The 13,019-nt window shown below is 37.0% G+C and overlaps 2 protein-coding genes across 4 annotated transcripts; one reads left to right on the forward strand and one right to left on the reverse strand.

Annotated features, from left to right (window-relative positions):
- Positions 1 to 871: 871 nt before the first annotated feature.
- LOC114824213 (zinc finger protein CONSTANS-LIKE 2-like) lies at positions 872 to 5,224 on the forward strand. Its single transcript, XM_029100646.2, has 4 exons — positions 872 to 949; positions 1,392 to 1,472; positions 1,582 to 1,866; positions 4,934 to 5,224. The coding sequence occupies exons 1-4, from the start codon at positions 872 to 874 to the stop codon at positions 5,222 to 5,224; spliced, it is 735 nt and encodes a 244-aa protein (XP_028956479.2).
- A 3,306-nt stretch (positions 5,225 to 8,530) lies between these two features.
- LOC114824023 (universal stress protein PHOS32-like) lies at positions 8,531 to 12,317 on the reverse strand. Of its 3 annotated transcripts, none has more exons than XM_029100205.2 (3): positions 11,360 to 12,317; positions 9,100 to 9,146; positions 8,531 to 8,879 (listed from the first exon to the last, which is right to left on the reverse strand). In XM_029100205.2, exons 1-2 carry the CDS (start codon positions 12,147 to 12,149, stop codon positions 9,139 to 9,141), a joined length of 798 nt encoding a protein of 265 aa, XP_028956038.1. In that variant the 5' UTR covers positions 12,150 to 12,317; the 3' UTR covers positions 8,531 to 8,879; positions 9,100 to 9,138. The 3 variants fall into 3 exon arrangements, with proteins under 3 accessions (XP_028956038.1, XP_028956039.1, XP_028956037.1); XM_029100206.2 differs by having other exon boundaries at positions 8,531 to 8,958; positions 11,360 to 12,306; XM_029100204.2 differs by lacking the exon at positions 9,100 to 9,146 and having other exon boundaries at positions 11,360 to 12,287.
- Positions 12,318 to 13,019: the final 702 nt, after the last annotated feature.

Consider the following 13,019-nt stretch of genomic DNA (forward strand, 5'->3'; position numbering starts at 1 on the left):
AAATAGATGTCATTTCTCAATTTCTATGATTGAGAGTTTAAAAATAACAAATTCCGTATTCAATTCCATTATTCTTTTAGGTTAACCAAACAAGAAAATTCACAAATTCTAGAAAATAAAATCCCGTCATTTCAATTTCCATCATTTTGAAATTCCTTAGTAATCTTAAATTTTTTCATCCAAACATAGTGTAAGCGCTTCTCGAAAAACCACTTCATGTGCTTCTTGCCAAATGATTAATTTTTAAAGTAAAAATTAGAAACCACTTTTAATTCATAACCATCATTCAAATGATCCCTAAATTAGTATGGGTATTGTTTAATAGGATTTGTTGATGTCATTAACTCGTTATATGTAATCTTAAGGTAATGCTAACGTGATTAAATTTTTAAACTAAATAAATAAAAATTAATCACATGGCCAAAGACCCACACTCAAACCATTCCCTTGGCCAGAACTGATGGGCCTAATATTTGTCTCAATATTTTTTAAGGAAAACTAATGAAAAGAGCTTGAAAACTTTGAGTTTTAATGATAAGGACAAAATAAAGGGTAAAGTGAATAGTACCAGGATTGACTTTTTAGTGTAAAAATGTGGTTTTTCGTTAAAGTGAACAGTACCAGGTGCTTTTCGTTAAAGTTCCCTATTTTTTAACCATATTTCAGACAAACCAAACCAATAATGTCATCCTATCTGCCAACACAAATTATTATTATTATCACAAATAGAATGGAAGTGTCACGTGCGTTAAGGTGGACCTCAGCGTAGGAGAGAACAGCTTAGAGCAACTCCAGCTGGAGCTGGAGCTTGATGGACCGACGACAAAAATGACCCAATAGCCCCAGCAATCTGCTCCAGCCCATGCGGGAAATGGGGCTCGGGGGAGGCCCGAGTGAGAGGTCCGGCTTGAATTGGTGGCCAGAGAGCCTGAGGCCACATGATCCTAACGTCAGCCACATTATAAAATTAATATAAAAATATAAAAATTAATAAAAAATGTAAAAAAGAAATAAAAAATTAATAATTTTTTTAAATGTAAACAATTAATAAAAAAATCCGAAAAAAATTAAAAAAATAAAAATAAAAGATTTAATTTTTCTATAAATATTTTATCACTATCTTCCACCTTACACCACAATTTTATATTTTCTCAAATACTTTGGATTGTAATTTCTTATTTAATGAAATGTGGTACAATTAGACCGACTAAAAATCATATCCAAAATTTGAAATAAAAATATTTTTTATTATTTTATAAAATAAAAAATACTAATATTTTATTACTTATTGTCATGGCTATTCAGTTTAAAGATGAAGATGTAAAAAGCAGTTACTATTCATTAAAGGCAATTACTGTTCACTGAGGAAATTCAATAATGAGTTGTCCTAGGGGGCCTTTGCAACGCTAGAGTTACTCTTAACCGCAGCCGCTGATGTCGTAGAGAAGAAGCTAACAACTTCAAAGGAACTGGTAAAGATATTAAATCTTGTATTGATGAAAATGCCCCCGGACTACTTTCGTTTTTTATATTAAAGGCTGAGAGTGCGCAATTCGCACATATATTGGTGTGCTGAGACAGAGGGTGCAAGAAAACGAGAGGCGGAGGAAAGTGAGAGACTGTGAGCTTTGCGGAGTCTGGGCGCGGGTTCACTGTGAGCCGGACCAAGCGAGGTTGTGTTGGGACTACGACAAGAAAGTTCACGAAGCTAACTTTCTAGTGGTGAAGCACCAGAGAAGCCTCATTTGCCGCAGATGCCAGTCGCTGACGCCGTGGACAGGGTCGGGTCCCAAGCTCACGCCCACCGTCTCGGTCTGCGAGATTTCCATTGAACACCGCGAGAGTAAGTTCGAGCAATGCGCGCTGGTTTAAGAAAGCGAAGCAGAGAATGAGGGCGTTGATGGTGAAGAGGAGAAGGATGACGGTGATGATTGTGACGAGAGTGATGAGGATGAAAACCAGGTGGTGTTAGACCTACAATTGGTTAGTCTTCAACAAGGATCACAAACAACATACATATATATATATATATATATATGTATATATTTGAGGAATCTGAGGAACCTAATATCAAAACCCTAACGATGGTTCTAGATCTTGTTTTGACGTAATCTTCCCGTGAGTAGGGACACCTCCTATATAGACTTATAACCCAACTGCATCCCAACTATCGTGGGATTGTCAAAGCCTAAAAACCTCCACGTTTGTCAGTTGTTAAACCACAATTGAAGCAAGTATTTAGTGTCCTACAAACAAGGGATTTTATCCCTTAAATGGTTTTGACTTTAATTAATTAATTCCACATATGATTGTCCTTATTATGCTTAGTGACAATTCAATAGAGTCCTAACATTCTCCCACTTGAGTTATCACTGATCATATCCTTAATCAACATATTGAATCAAATTAATCCCATAGTGATCACTTTTGTCAACACAACCATCAATCCCTTTGCATATCTGCCAAATGAACCTTAGAAAATCTTGTACATCAATTCGTACAAGCACCCTAAGATCACATCACCCAAAATAACTTATGCATGATACAAATACTGAAACAAATTCAAAGCTTTGTTTCCAAGCTCCCATTGATCAGACCAGTCCACCATTGTCAAGCTTTTGTTTAGCTCTAATGGAATGCTTACGATACCAAGCACATTTAGTCTGAATCTTTCATCAGTCCACAACATTTCAATATATTACTTACATATATTTGTACATATACACAATAGCTGAAATAAAACTTCAACCATTAACATGGTAAAATTCAAGAGTACATGAGTTCAAGCTTTATTTTTAACAAAAGATGAAATAAAATGAAAGATAACTCCTACTTCCACACAGTAGTTGAATCAAAAGATTCAACCACGCCCATGTTTGCCACATGATTCTTGAAAACTCCCACTGCCAGAGGTTTTGTAAGAGGGTCAGCCAACATTAGAGTGGTGTCCAATGTCCATGTGTTCTATAGACATCATTGCTGCCTTCACCTTTTTCTTTATAGACAAATATTTCACTTCCATCATTCATACATGTTTATGTTACGCCTTTGGGCAAGAAACATAAACAACCATCATTTGGAAAATAGATTATGTAACATTATTGTATAGCAGTCATGTAAAAGATTAAGAAAACAACCAAAATTTCAAGTTTTGGACAAGAAAACAGTCAACTTAATTCTCTCAAAAATGTTATATCTGAATAAATCTCAAACCATTCATACATTCCTCTCTTTGGAAAAGAATATTGACATGTTATGAATTTAAAAAAAACACACACAATTTACATAATCCATTACCCAAAGTCTTTTCACTGTTGTACCAAATCTAAAACGTTATTGTTATGCTTCCAACCATCTGAAGAATCCAAGAAACAAAGTCTTTTCACTATTGTACCAAATCTAAAACGTTATTGTTATGCTTCCAACCATCTGAAGAATCCAAGAAACATTAGGCAAGGGAACAATCCACTTAACATTTTACAAAGTACAATATACTGAATAACGATTTGAACCACACAAAGTTCTTTTCTTTTGATAAGAATAAATACTCGGTATAAATTGGTGATCATAAACATACACATATATGTTTATATATAGTTTCTTTGACCAAAATTTCCTTATAATTTCACTTTATTGAAAAATTATATCAACATTTGTTCAAGAATAACTCATTATGGTTGTTGCTCCTGCAAAATGTTAGTTTCAATAAATGCCGAGATGAATAATTTTTATCATCTTGCCGTTCAACTATGGCGCCCGAGAAACTTTTTGCACATGAATTGTTAAAATCGAAGACTAGAAACCCAAGGTCAATTTATAATGTGATTTGAATGACTTCAGATCAATACTCTTTATGAATCTCATGCAGGCTAATTGCATCATAAATCAAGATACAACATGAATCAAGTCTCTGTTCATATACTACATATACCATTTGTAATAATGTTCAAGGTTGAGCATGCGTTTGATATCATGGTGATTTAAAAGAATAGGTCTTTTCGGAGAAAATTAAGGTTCATTACAACTTTATGCATATTGGTTGCAACATGTATATCAATTAAACATCATTGCCATATAAGGAATTCATAGTAACATTTTTACCTGCAATTGATAGCAATGGCAACAATCCAGGGGTACACATACCACGCCAGCCTTCGGGGACCATATTGAAGTCCGCGAAGTGAGGCCTTCCCTTGAGCCCGATGGATCGAACGTTCAGGAACCACCTGATCACCATCCTAGGGATGACATCGTAGCAATTCCCGCTAAAAATCACATATTGCACCACCGTTCGATCTCGTACCACGACTTGCACACCGTCGAGATCGAGTTCCAGTCCTGGTCCATCTGTATGAACGAGAACACGTGCTCCAGCACCTCATTAGGAAAGTAGTTCCGTCATGTTTAGCATTTTCCACAACTCAAACTGGTCGAACAACACTAAACCGATGCCGCTCTTCCGACTTCTCTTATGCCGCCATTCAGTGATATCAGAGGAAACCCATCAATCACAATGCTCTAATTCAGTAATTGAACCATTCATATACTCCCTTTTTGAAGAGAATAGTATGTATGTCATGATAAATGAATTACAATATCCTGCAACCTAATTCATGCAACAATGCTTGACAAAATCCCATTTTGATGTGATCTTCTAAACAATTGTGCATCGGTGCAAAGTCTTGTTTCCTTAAAATTCTTCAACTTTGTTCTGCAAGTACTGAGGGTTATATGTGATATGTTTAGACTACAATAGTTTTGAATCCAAGTAGACTGACCTTGCTCTGATACCAAATGTTAGACCTACAACTGGTTAGTCTTCAACAAGGATCACAAACAACATACACATGTATATATATATTTGAGGAATCTGACCAATCCACGTATGATTGTCCTTATTATGCTCAGTGACAATTCAATAGAGTCCTAACAGGTGGTTTCGTGGTTGGTGGATCCTCCACCGGCGGCGAGTTGTTCAAGCAGTGAAGAAGAGGAGAAGGAGGAGGAATTTTCGGTGTCAAAGCGAATGCGAGAGAATGCGGACTTGGGATGTGATGAGACGGAGGCGTTCGATTGGTTACGAATGTTGAAGCGACAGAGACTGGGCGGGGAGAACCGTTTACAGAGTAAGAGATCAACGGCGATGGGGAGCTCAAAATCTAGAGGCTTGATAATGGAAACGGAGGCTATCAACGAAGATGATGATCATGATGAGAGCCGTTAGATTATGTTTTTATGGAGACTTCCAAATTCAAAGAAATTGAGTTCAATTAGTAAGTGATGGAGCTTAAAATGTAAATTAAATAGATTAGTAATGTCTTTCATGAGCATTTTAAAGTATTTGAACAAGATTTACAAATGACAAATTCTTAGTAGCAATTTACAGATTTTTTTCTCTCGCCAACTTTTGCAATGTTCATAGGGGCATGCTAATCCTCTCTAATTTACATTTTATGATTTGATTTTTACTAATTCGGAATCAATTCTTAGTCCCTGGCCCAAACATTATTTAAATTTTTCTCTACCAAATGGAAAAGTTAACCATATGTATCTCGCAATTTTGAATTTAAGAACTCTTACTGATAAATGAAGAAAAATATTGTTAGATCGCAATGAATAGTGTTTTTCTGAACTTTCACAAATAAGTGAAGAAAAATATTTGTAATGAGTAGTTCTGTGCCCGCATTGTGATAGGGTAAGTTTTGTGACCAAAAAGAAAAACATAAAATCTGAAGATAAAATGGAGAGAGGGGTCCGTCAGGGCTGGGGTTGGAGAGATTTTTTAGTATATGCCTAGAACACGAAGTAGTACGTCACAATTATTATACAAGGGAAGAATATTTTTTAATTTTTTTAATATCTTTCTACTTAATTAATAACATATAGTGTATATACTCGTATATCGAACTCTGAAAAATCTATGTGGAATGAAAAGAAGTAGGGGTGGATTGACAAGTTGAGAGAACAAGTGAGTGGTGGTATGCATGGACGGAGCCAATGAAGGCTCTCTGGGGGCATATGCCCCCACTCAAGTAATTTGTTTGTTTAGTTGCAGACTACAATTATATAATATATACGGGTTATCTTTGAAGAAAATATATGTATCAAATATCCAACATACATTCATTCTACTTATACTCCATATCAAATATTATATGAGAAATAGTGCTCTTGTTCTGTCATTTAAACTGAGAAAACCCTCTCCCGCCTATCATGTACTTATATTTTTCTCATCATTTTGCTACTTTCCACTATTATATTGAAATTTTTGTAACATTGGAATTGTGATACATCATCATTTGAAATCATCTTTAATATCATATTGCGTATAAACATACTATAATAAGGTTTTCTTAGTTGTTTTCGGATGCCCCTCCTAGAAGAAATTTCTGGCTCTGTCCTTGGTGTTATGAAAGTATTGTCCTTTTAGTTTGGTGAAGAAATAGAAATGTTACTTTGAGTTGATTGCTTTACTTCCTCATTTGCATCATTTCTTGGAAGATATATATTTTTTTATTATTATTTTGCTTTTTTTAATTGTCAATTTGTCACACTACCTATCTTGTTATATATTATGCATCATCCGATGAGGCGAGGCAAAGCAAAAGACAACATGAGGACTGAAGAATAAGATAAGATAAGATAAGCTTAAGCTAAGTTAACATTTACATCCAACATGTTGGACCTTGGTCTACAATTATATTAACATTATTCCAAGGAATTTTTTGTGGGTAGAGCAAGCCAAAAATTCTCAAGAAAGTGGATAAGATTAATCTTAACCTATACGGTTCAAAATAAGTTTAAAAGTAATGTTAGAGAGACTAAATTTGTAGACAAAGTTTTAAAAACTAAAGAACATTGATGATTGGTTTATTATCTACACGTTGATAAACGTACTTATTTTTATTGGTAACACGTCATTTAGTTTGCAAATTTAATCTTCAAATTGAGTCTTCCTAGCATTACCCTAAGTTTAAATATTAATCACTCTTTTACTTTACAATCCTGTTATCATACAAGTCATATTTTATATTAGACCATCTCCAATGGTTGGGCTAAAAGCCAAATATTTTATCCCGGAAAATTTAGCTTTTAGCTCAGAAACAGCTTTTCTGCTCCAACCGTTCTAGCCTAAAATTTTAGCCCGGGATTATTAAAGAATGAACTTAGGCTATTTTTGTGGATAAATTAAATTAAAAATAAATAAATACGTATACTTTCGTAAATTAATTTTATGAACATTTTTATCTAAAAAAATTTAAATTCCGATAAATATTGAAAAATTTAAATTCCGATTTCTGGGTTAAATTTTGGAGGGAATCTGGCATTGGTTTAGTATTTAGCATTTAGCCCAAATTTTCCCCTTGGGTTGGATTGGGTTTGGGGGGGAATTTTGAGAGGTAATTTGGCTTTTAGCCCACCATTGGAGTTGGTCTTAGTTGTTACAAATAAAAGATAAGACAATTGCTTATAATTCTAAACACATAGCTAATCATGTAATGAGTGATGTAGAAACATTTTATCACGTCAATCAATAGTTGAACGTCACCTCATCTTTTTAGTGCAATTCATGTACCGACATTACCAAACATTGTGTAAAAAAATTAAATAACGAAAAATCAATAGAATCCCACCTTGAATAAAATCTCCTTACAATTCCTCAACTTAATCATATCTTACCGTGCAGTAGGGGTTTTCTTCGTGATCGAGGTTATTGAGGCTGTCTCATTCTGCCAGCGCATGACGCTTCATATGTCTTCCTTGTCAGTCAAACTTAGTAAGTCAATATGTCTACAGTTGATGTAATATTTGTAACTGACACCGCTACCCATTTCCAAAACTTTGGATCTCGGTTTCGTATTACGCAATACACGATTGACCAACAATCTGGACAACGTCAAGACTCATGCGACAATCCCTAAATACAAGAAAACAACTCTCATGATACAAGTAAACAGCTACCATGATATCTCGTGTTAATGTTTCAACACCATGAACAAAAGCTTACCCATGTCTAGAGACAGGTATACAGCTATCATAATCTCGTTTCAAACTTACGTCATGTGAACAAAAATTTGCACAGGTCTCGACACTACAGTATACTTATTGCCGTGTCGTGTACGTCTTTATCCAAATGCAGACAGATCATTCTGTTTATTTCTTATTGAAACACTTGGCTAACCAACAATTTCCTACGATCGATGCTATCCTGCTGATATTGTCATCACAAAGTCGGTTTGAAAAAAGACCGAGTGCGTTACCGTGTTGGACTGTTGCATGTAGTTTGCATGCCAAGACATTCACTTGTGGATAAACATACGCGTCCGGCATATATATCCATCCGAGTTGAAAGAAAAGAACAACATTATGCTACTCCAGAACATTCAGACTCCCACGACGAAACCCACAGCGAATCAGCGCCTAAAGGCAGCCACCCATGCGCACGTGGACGACTATCCTTAGCATCATTCTTCAGGACAAATCCGACACAAGAAAAATGAACGGCTTCGAAATGTAATGCAATCACAGGTTGTGGTAGAAAGTACCTTACCATAGCAAGCAATCGAAATATAAACATCCAAATTTATAAACTGCGTCTAGGATAATTATTAGACACATCTAATAATTAAATTTGTATCATACGAGCAACAAGAAGCACATCCCTCGAAACTAAAAGGAGTAGAGTCACAAAGCATTGAACAAATTAGGAAAGACGTAGAGAAACCCTAAACCTCATTCACCATACAAATAGCATCTACAGTCCTCCCAGAGTTCATACATGAGAAAGAGCTACTGCAGAGGAGAGAAAGCAGACTTGACTCCTGCAGGCTGGACTCAAAGTGTCAGCCACTCCCAGTCGACTCAGACATCTACACAAACTGCACAATATAGAACCATGGCTTGGTCACATTCCACACAACTTACTCAAAACCGATGCCAGACTATTTCGCATGAAAACTGTGCAAAGATAAAAGCGGCAGGAAATATACGTTATAAGAAACCCGCTTTTTGTCTCTGATGTCTATGTAAATAGAAGCTCTTACTGAAGCAAATTCAAAATTATCCAAAAAATTGAGATATTCGGCATCACGTACAAACCTGTACTTGAGAGGATTCAACTACGACTCAGAATACGGGCTAAGCTTCTGCCACAAGACAAACAACCAATAATAATGTCATGAACATCTAAAGATTTGATAAAGTTTAGTCCATAAAAAAACAGGACAGAACATCCAGAAAAAAAAAATCCACTTCGTAACAATATTTCTAGCCTGCTTATCTCCACTCTTTTGGAATCTAAGAAAGTAAATGTAAACACACAGAAACTTACTTCTACATGCACACAATGAAAAATCTTAAATCTACAATGCCATTCGGCCCTTCCAGAAACTACTTGCAAGGCCTTCTTTCACGCAACCTTACGGCATTCTCCTATAACAATCTACCTTGAGGCTAAATACATATAATATGTTTACATGTTTACATTTATTATTATGTAAACTGTACACTAACATGTCAATAGTGCACCAACTAGTACACAAGAAACATATCCTGGGGCTCATAAACCTAATGGAGCAACAACCGAAACTTACAACAAGAGAACAAACTGCCCCTCAGTAGCTGAAACCATGTCAAAATTCAAAAAATAAATTCTGCAATTTAAAATGGATGAACATATACATGTAAATATGTGTGACAAGATTTAAGTATACTATTTAATGTACTGCATGTGCCATTGTCGTAATGCATTGCTTAATCAACTAGTATAGAGTAAACACTTCCATAAATCATTCATAGTTGTCCAATATGGGTACAGGTTATACACATATCCCACGGTAAACAGATTCACCTGAGATTCGTGCAGTAGATAATAAAAAAACATCCAAAGTGTTCATCGGTCCAAGGCAAAGATAAACAAAAGGACATTTAAAACCCAGTATGCATAAGCATTTTGACAAAATGTTCGGTTTGAGGATTTCCTTTTAAAATGTTATATTAGTTGATGACTTGATATGACTGATACAGGGGGTGAGAGAGGAGATGAGTGATACAGTCAAATCAGTTAAACTTACTGATGAAACAAACTGTTTTGTTATACTTAGAATACACGAGCAGACGCGTGGAAGCCAATTGATAGTAGCTATCCTCTAAAACAACCAAAGATGAGAAATTTAGATAATTAATTAATCATTTTCTACACACACGAAAAGGTGCGGTTGGGACCTGACAAGTGATAACTAGACGTGTAGAGAACAGTAAATTTACAAACAAGATTAATGCTTTGTTTTTTACCATTATTCACGAATCCTAATTAAGTCCTGATCAAAGCTGTTTATCTCAAAATAGTAACTAGCAAGAAGGCATCATCCAGCAGAAAGAGAATACAAGAGAGGTACCAAACTATGAGCAGCAGATAAGTCAGAACAAGTACTGGCATCTTCTTAGCCTACTGAACTTACTGCTAAACTTGCCATCGATGTTTATAACCATGCTCCTCATTAAAATTTCAAACAAATTTACTTTTTTTCTACAGCATGGGCCTATGCAGCAAAGTGTCTAGGAAACAACCGACTAGAAATAAGAAATATGACGAATGAATTTTCCCTAACAAGTCATCAATACGAGAAGTTTGTAAAATTTGCATCACTTTTGGCATGGAGAACTTATTCCGACATTAGAGAAAGAGGTAGACTTCCTTTTGTTTATATGAAGCATCTGGCACATACTACTAAAGGGAGAACTAACACCACAAGTGATTATCTTCCAGAAGAAAGTAAAAAAGATATTCTTATAGGTAGGATATTTAATTGAGAAACCCCAACAGGCCAAACCACAAGTGCATGGGGATGGTATATGCTGCCTAGAACCTCTATGCACATACAGAATTTCACAAAGGATTGTTAAAGAAGATTGGAAAGACCAATCAACTCTCACACTAAGAAACATAAATTGGAAGGCTCCATGCTAATCTAATATAACACATCTCGTTTTCGTTCAACAGCTTTTTCACATTCAAAGAACCTCATGATGCTTTCAGAAAACAAGCATAAATTGCAAACATTGCAAAAAGATCAAACTTTGTTTAATCAACCATGGCTTTGAAAATCCATAACATAACATTTGCAGTTCACAAATACATCGGAAGCAAATTCAAATTCCGTTTTGCGAAAAGTTAGATGGATACATCAGTAACTGCTAATTAACAAAGTTCCCATTTGGAGCTGTCATTTCAGATATGTGTAATGTGCAACAAATCACACCCAAATATGATATAATCATCAATCAAATTATATTAAAGAGAATCAATAAAAACCGAAACTTGAAGTTACTCCAATTAAATCAGAGAAAAAGCCCTAACCTTTCTTATGCTCCTCCTTTACCACCGTCACGGGCTTGATCACGGCCTCTTCCTCCTCATTCTCTTTAACGGCAACAACCGCCGCGGCAACAGGAGGACCACCAGAACCACCACCAGCAACGCCGCTACTGTCATCCTCCGGAAACCGGACAACAACAACGGGACAAACGCAGTGATGAACACAATAATCGCTGACGCTCCCAAGCCTACCGTCAGTCCCACGCTTGGTGGCGCCGACCCCTCGGCTCCCCATGATCACGGCACTGAGCCCTAGCCTCTCAACCTCCAAGCAGAGCCGCTCCTTCATGTCATGGTCCTTGACGATGTGGATCTTGTACGGAATCTGCGCCTCCTTCAAGGGCTTGGCGAGATCGGCGACCTTGGAGGCGGTGAGGGCGTCGAAGTCGTTCTCGAGTTTCTTCTGCTTGACGGAATCGTGCAGGGCGTGGTTGTCGACGAAATCGACGTCGTCGTTGGTGTTGATGGAGAGGTCGACTGAGCCCCAGTCGGCGCCGAAAAGGACGGAGGTGGGGCTGACGTGGAGGAGGATGACGGCGTCACCGGGGCGGATGTAGTGATCGACGGCCCAGCGAACGGCGTGGGCGCTCTCTTCAGAGAGGTCGACGGCGACGCCGAGCTTGCGGCGGGCACCGGCGGTAGGGGTGGGAGTGGCGGCGGAGCCGGCGGAGGAGGAGTGGTGGCGGGGAGAGTTGGGGTGGTGGATTCTGATGTGGGGGAGTTGGGGATCGGACGGGTCTTGGGGCTGAGGAGGCTGCTGAGGGTGATTCATCTGGGTTTTGGAGAGGTTTCGGTTGTGTTGTTTTCTGTTTGGATAGTCGGAAAATTGATGGGAAAGTGAGGGATAAAAAGTCTTAAATGCTTATAGCATTAATGATGATGCTTGCGTATATGCCAAAGTCCAACACAAAATGACATCCGGAAGTTCCTCATTTTCTCTCTCCTTTTACTTTTTTAAACTTTTTTTTTTGGGCCCTTGTTAAATTGTGGCCTAGCCCAATGCTTTGTTAATGGTCAAATCATTATTACTATTGAACACCAATTTGTAAGCCCATATGGTTTGTTTTTTTTTTTTTTTTTTTTTTTTAGAAAACATTTCTACTCCTAAGCGTTGTGCTAGAAAGAGATATGTTATGCTCACCCGGGCACACCTAGGTAATGAGCATGGTTTGTGAATGATCCAGGTAAAAATGTATTGGTAACATGTCTCCACAATATTAATAGTATATAGGTAGTGTATGTCATTGTAATGTCAACATGGTAGAGATACATTGTCAATACGAGTCATGTCCAAATTATGTGCACAACCCAGATCTGCGGGTAAGCATTTCTTGCGCTCTCTAGAAAACCACATAGAAGTTCTACCTAGAGGCTCTTTTTTTTTTTTTTTTTTTTTTGTCAAACGATAAATTTGTTATATTAGATGTTAGATTAGGAAGCCGGCGAAGTTCGAACCCACGCCGTAGTGAAAGTGGTGGAGAGGGCCGCTTGCTACCTAGAGGCTCGTTTGATGAAGCGTTTTGGGTCATCCCATAAGCATTTCTGAACTAATTAACGACAATGTTGCTGATTATTTTGTTAATTAGCGTAAATGGTCTAAAGCTCAGTCCCATCTTCCAAGTGTATATCAAGTTGGAATTAA

This window comes from Malus domestica, chromosome 03 (genome assembly GCF_042453785.1).
Source record: "Malus domestica chromosome 03, GDT2T_hap1".
NCBI lineage: Eukaryota > Viridiplantae > Streptophyta > Magnoliopsida > Rosales > Rosaceae > Malus > Malus domestica.

Bases quoted from the DNA above. Each gene is read 5' to 3' on its own strand.
- LOC114824213 (XM_029100646.2), top strand. From the start codon at position 872: ATGGGGCTCGGGGGAGGCCCGAGTGAGAGGTCCGGCTTGAATTGGTGG. The intron at 950-1,391 runs GTCAGCCACATT...GAGTTGTCCTAG, and splicing joins TGAGGCCACATGATCCTAAC to GGGGCCTTTGCAACGCTAGA. The intron at 1,867-4,933 runs GTTTAAGAAAGC...GAGTCCTAACAG, and splicing joins AGTTCGAGCAATGCGCGCTG to GTGGTTTCGTGGTTGGTGGA.
- LOC114824023 (XM_029100204.2), bottom strand. From the start codon at position 12,149: ATGAATCACCCTCAGCAGCCTCCTCAGCCCCAAGACCCGTCCGATCCC.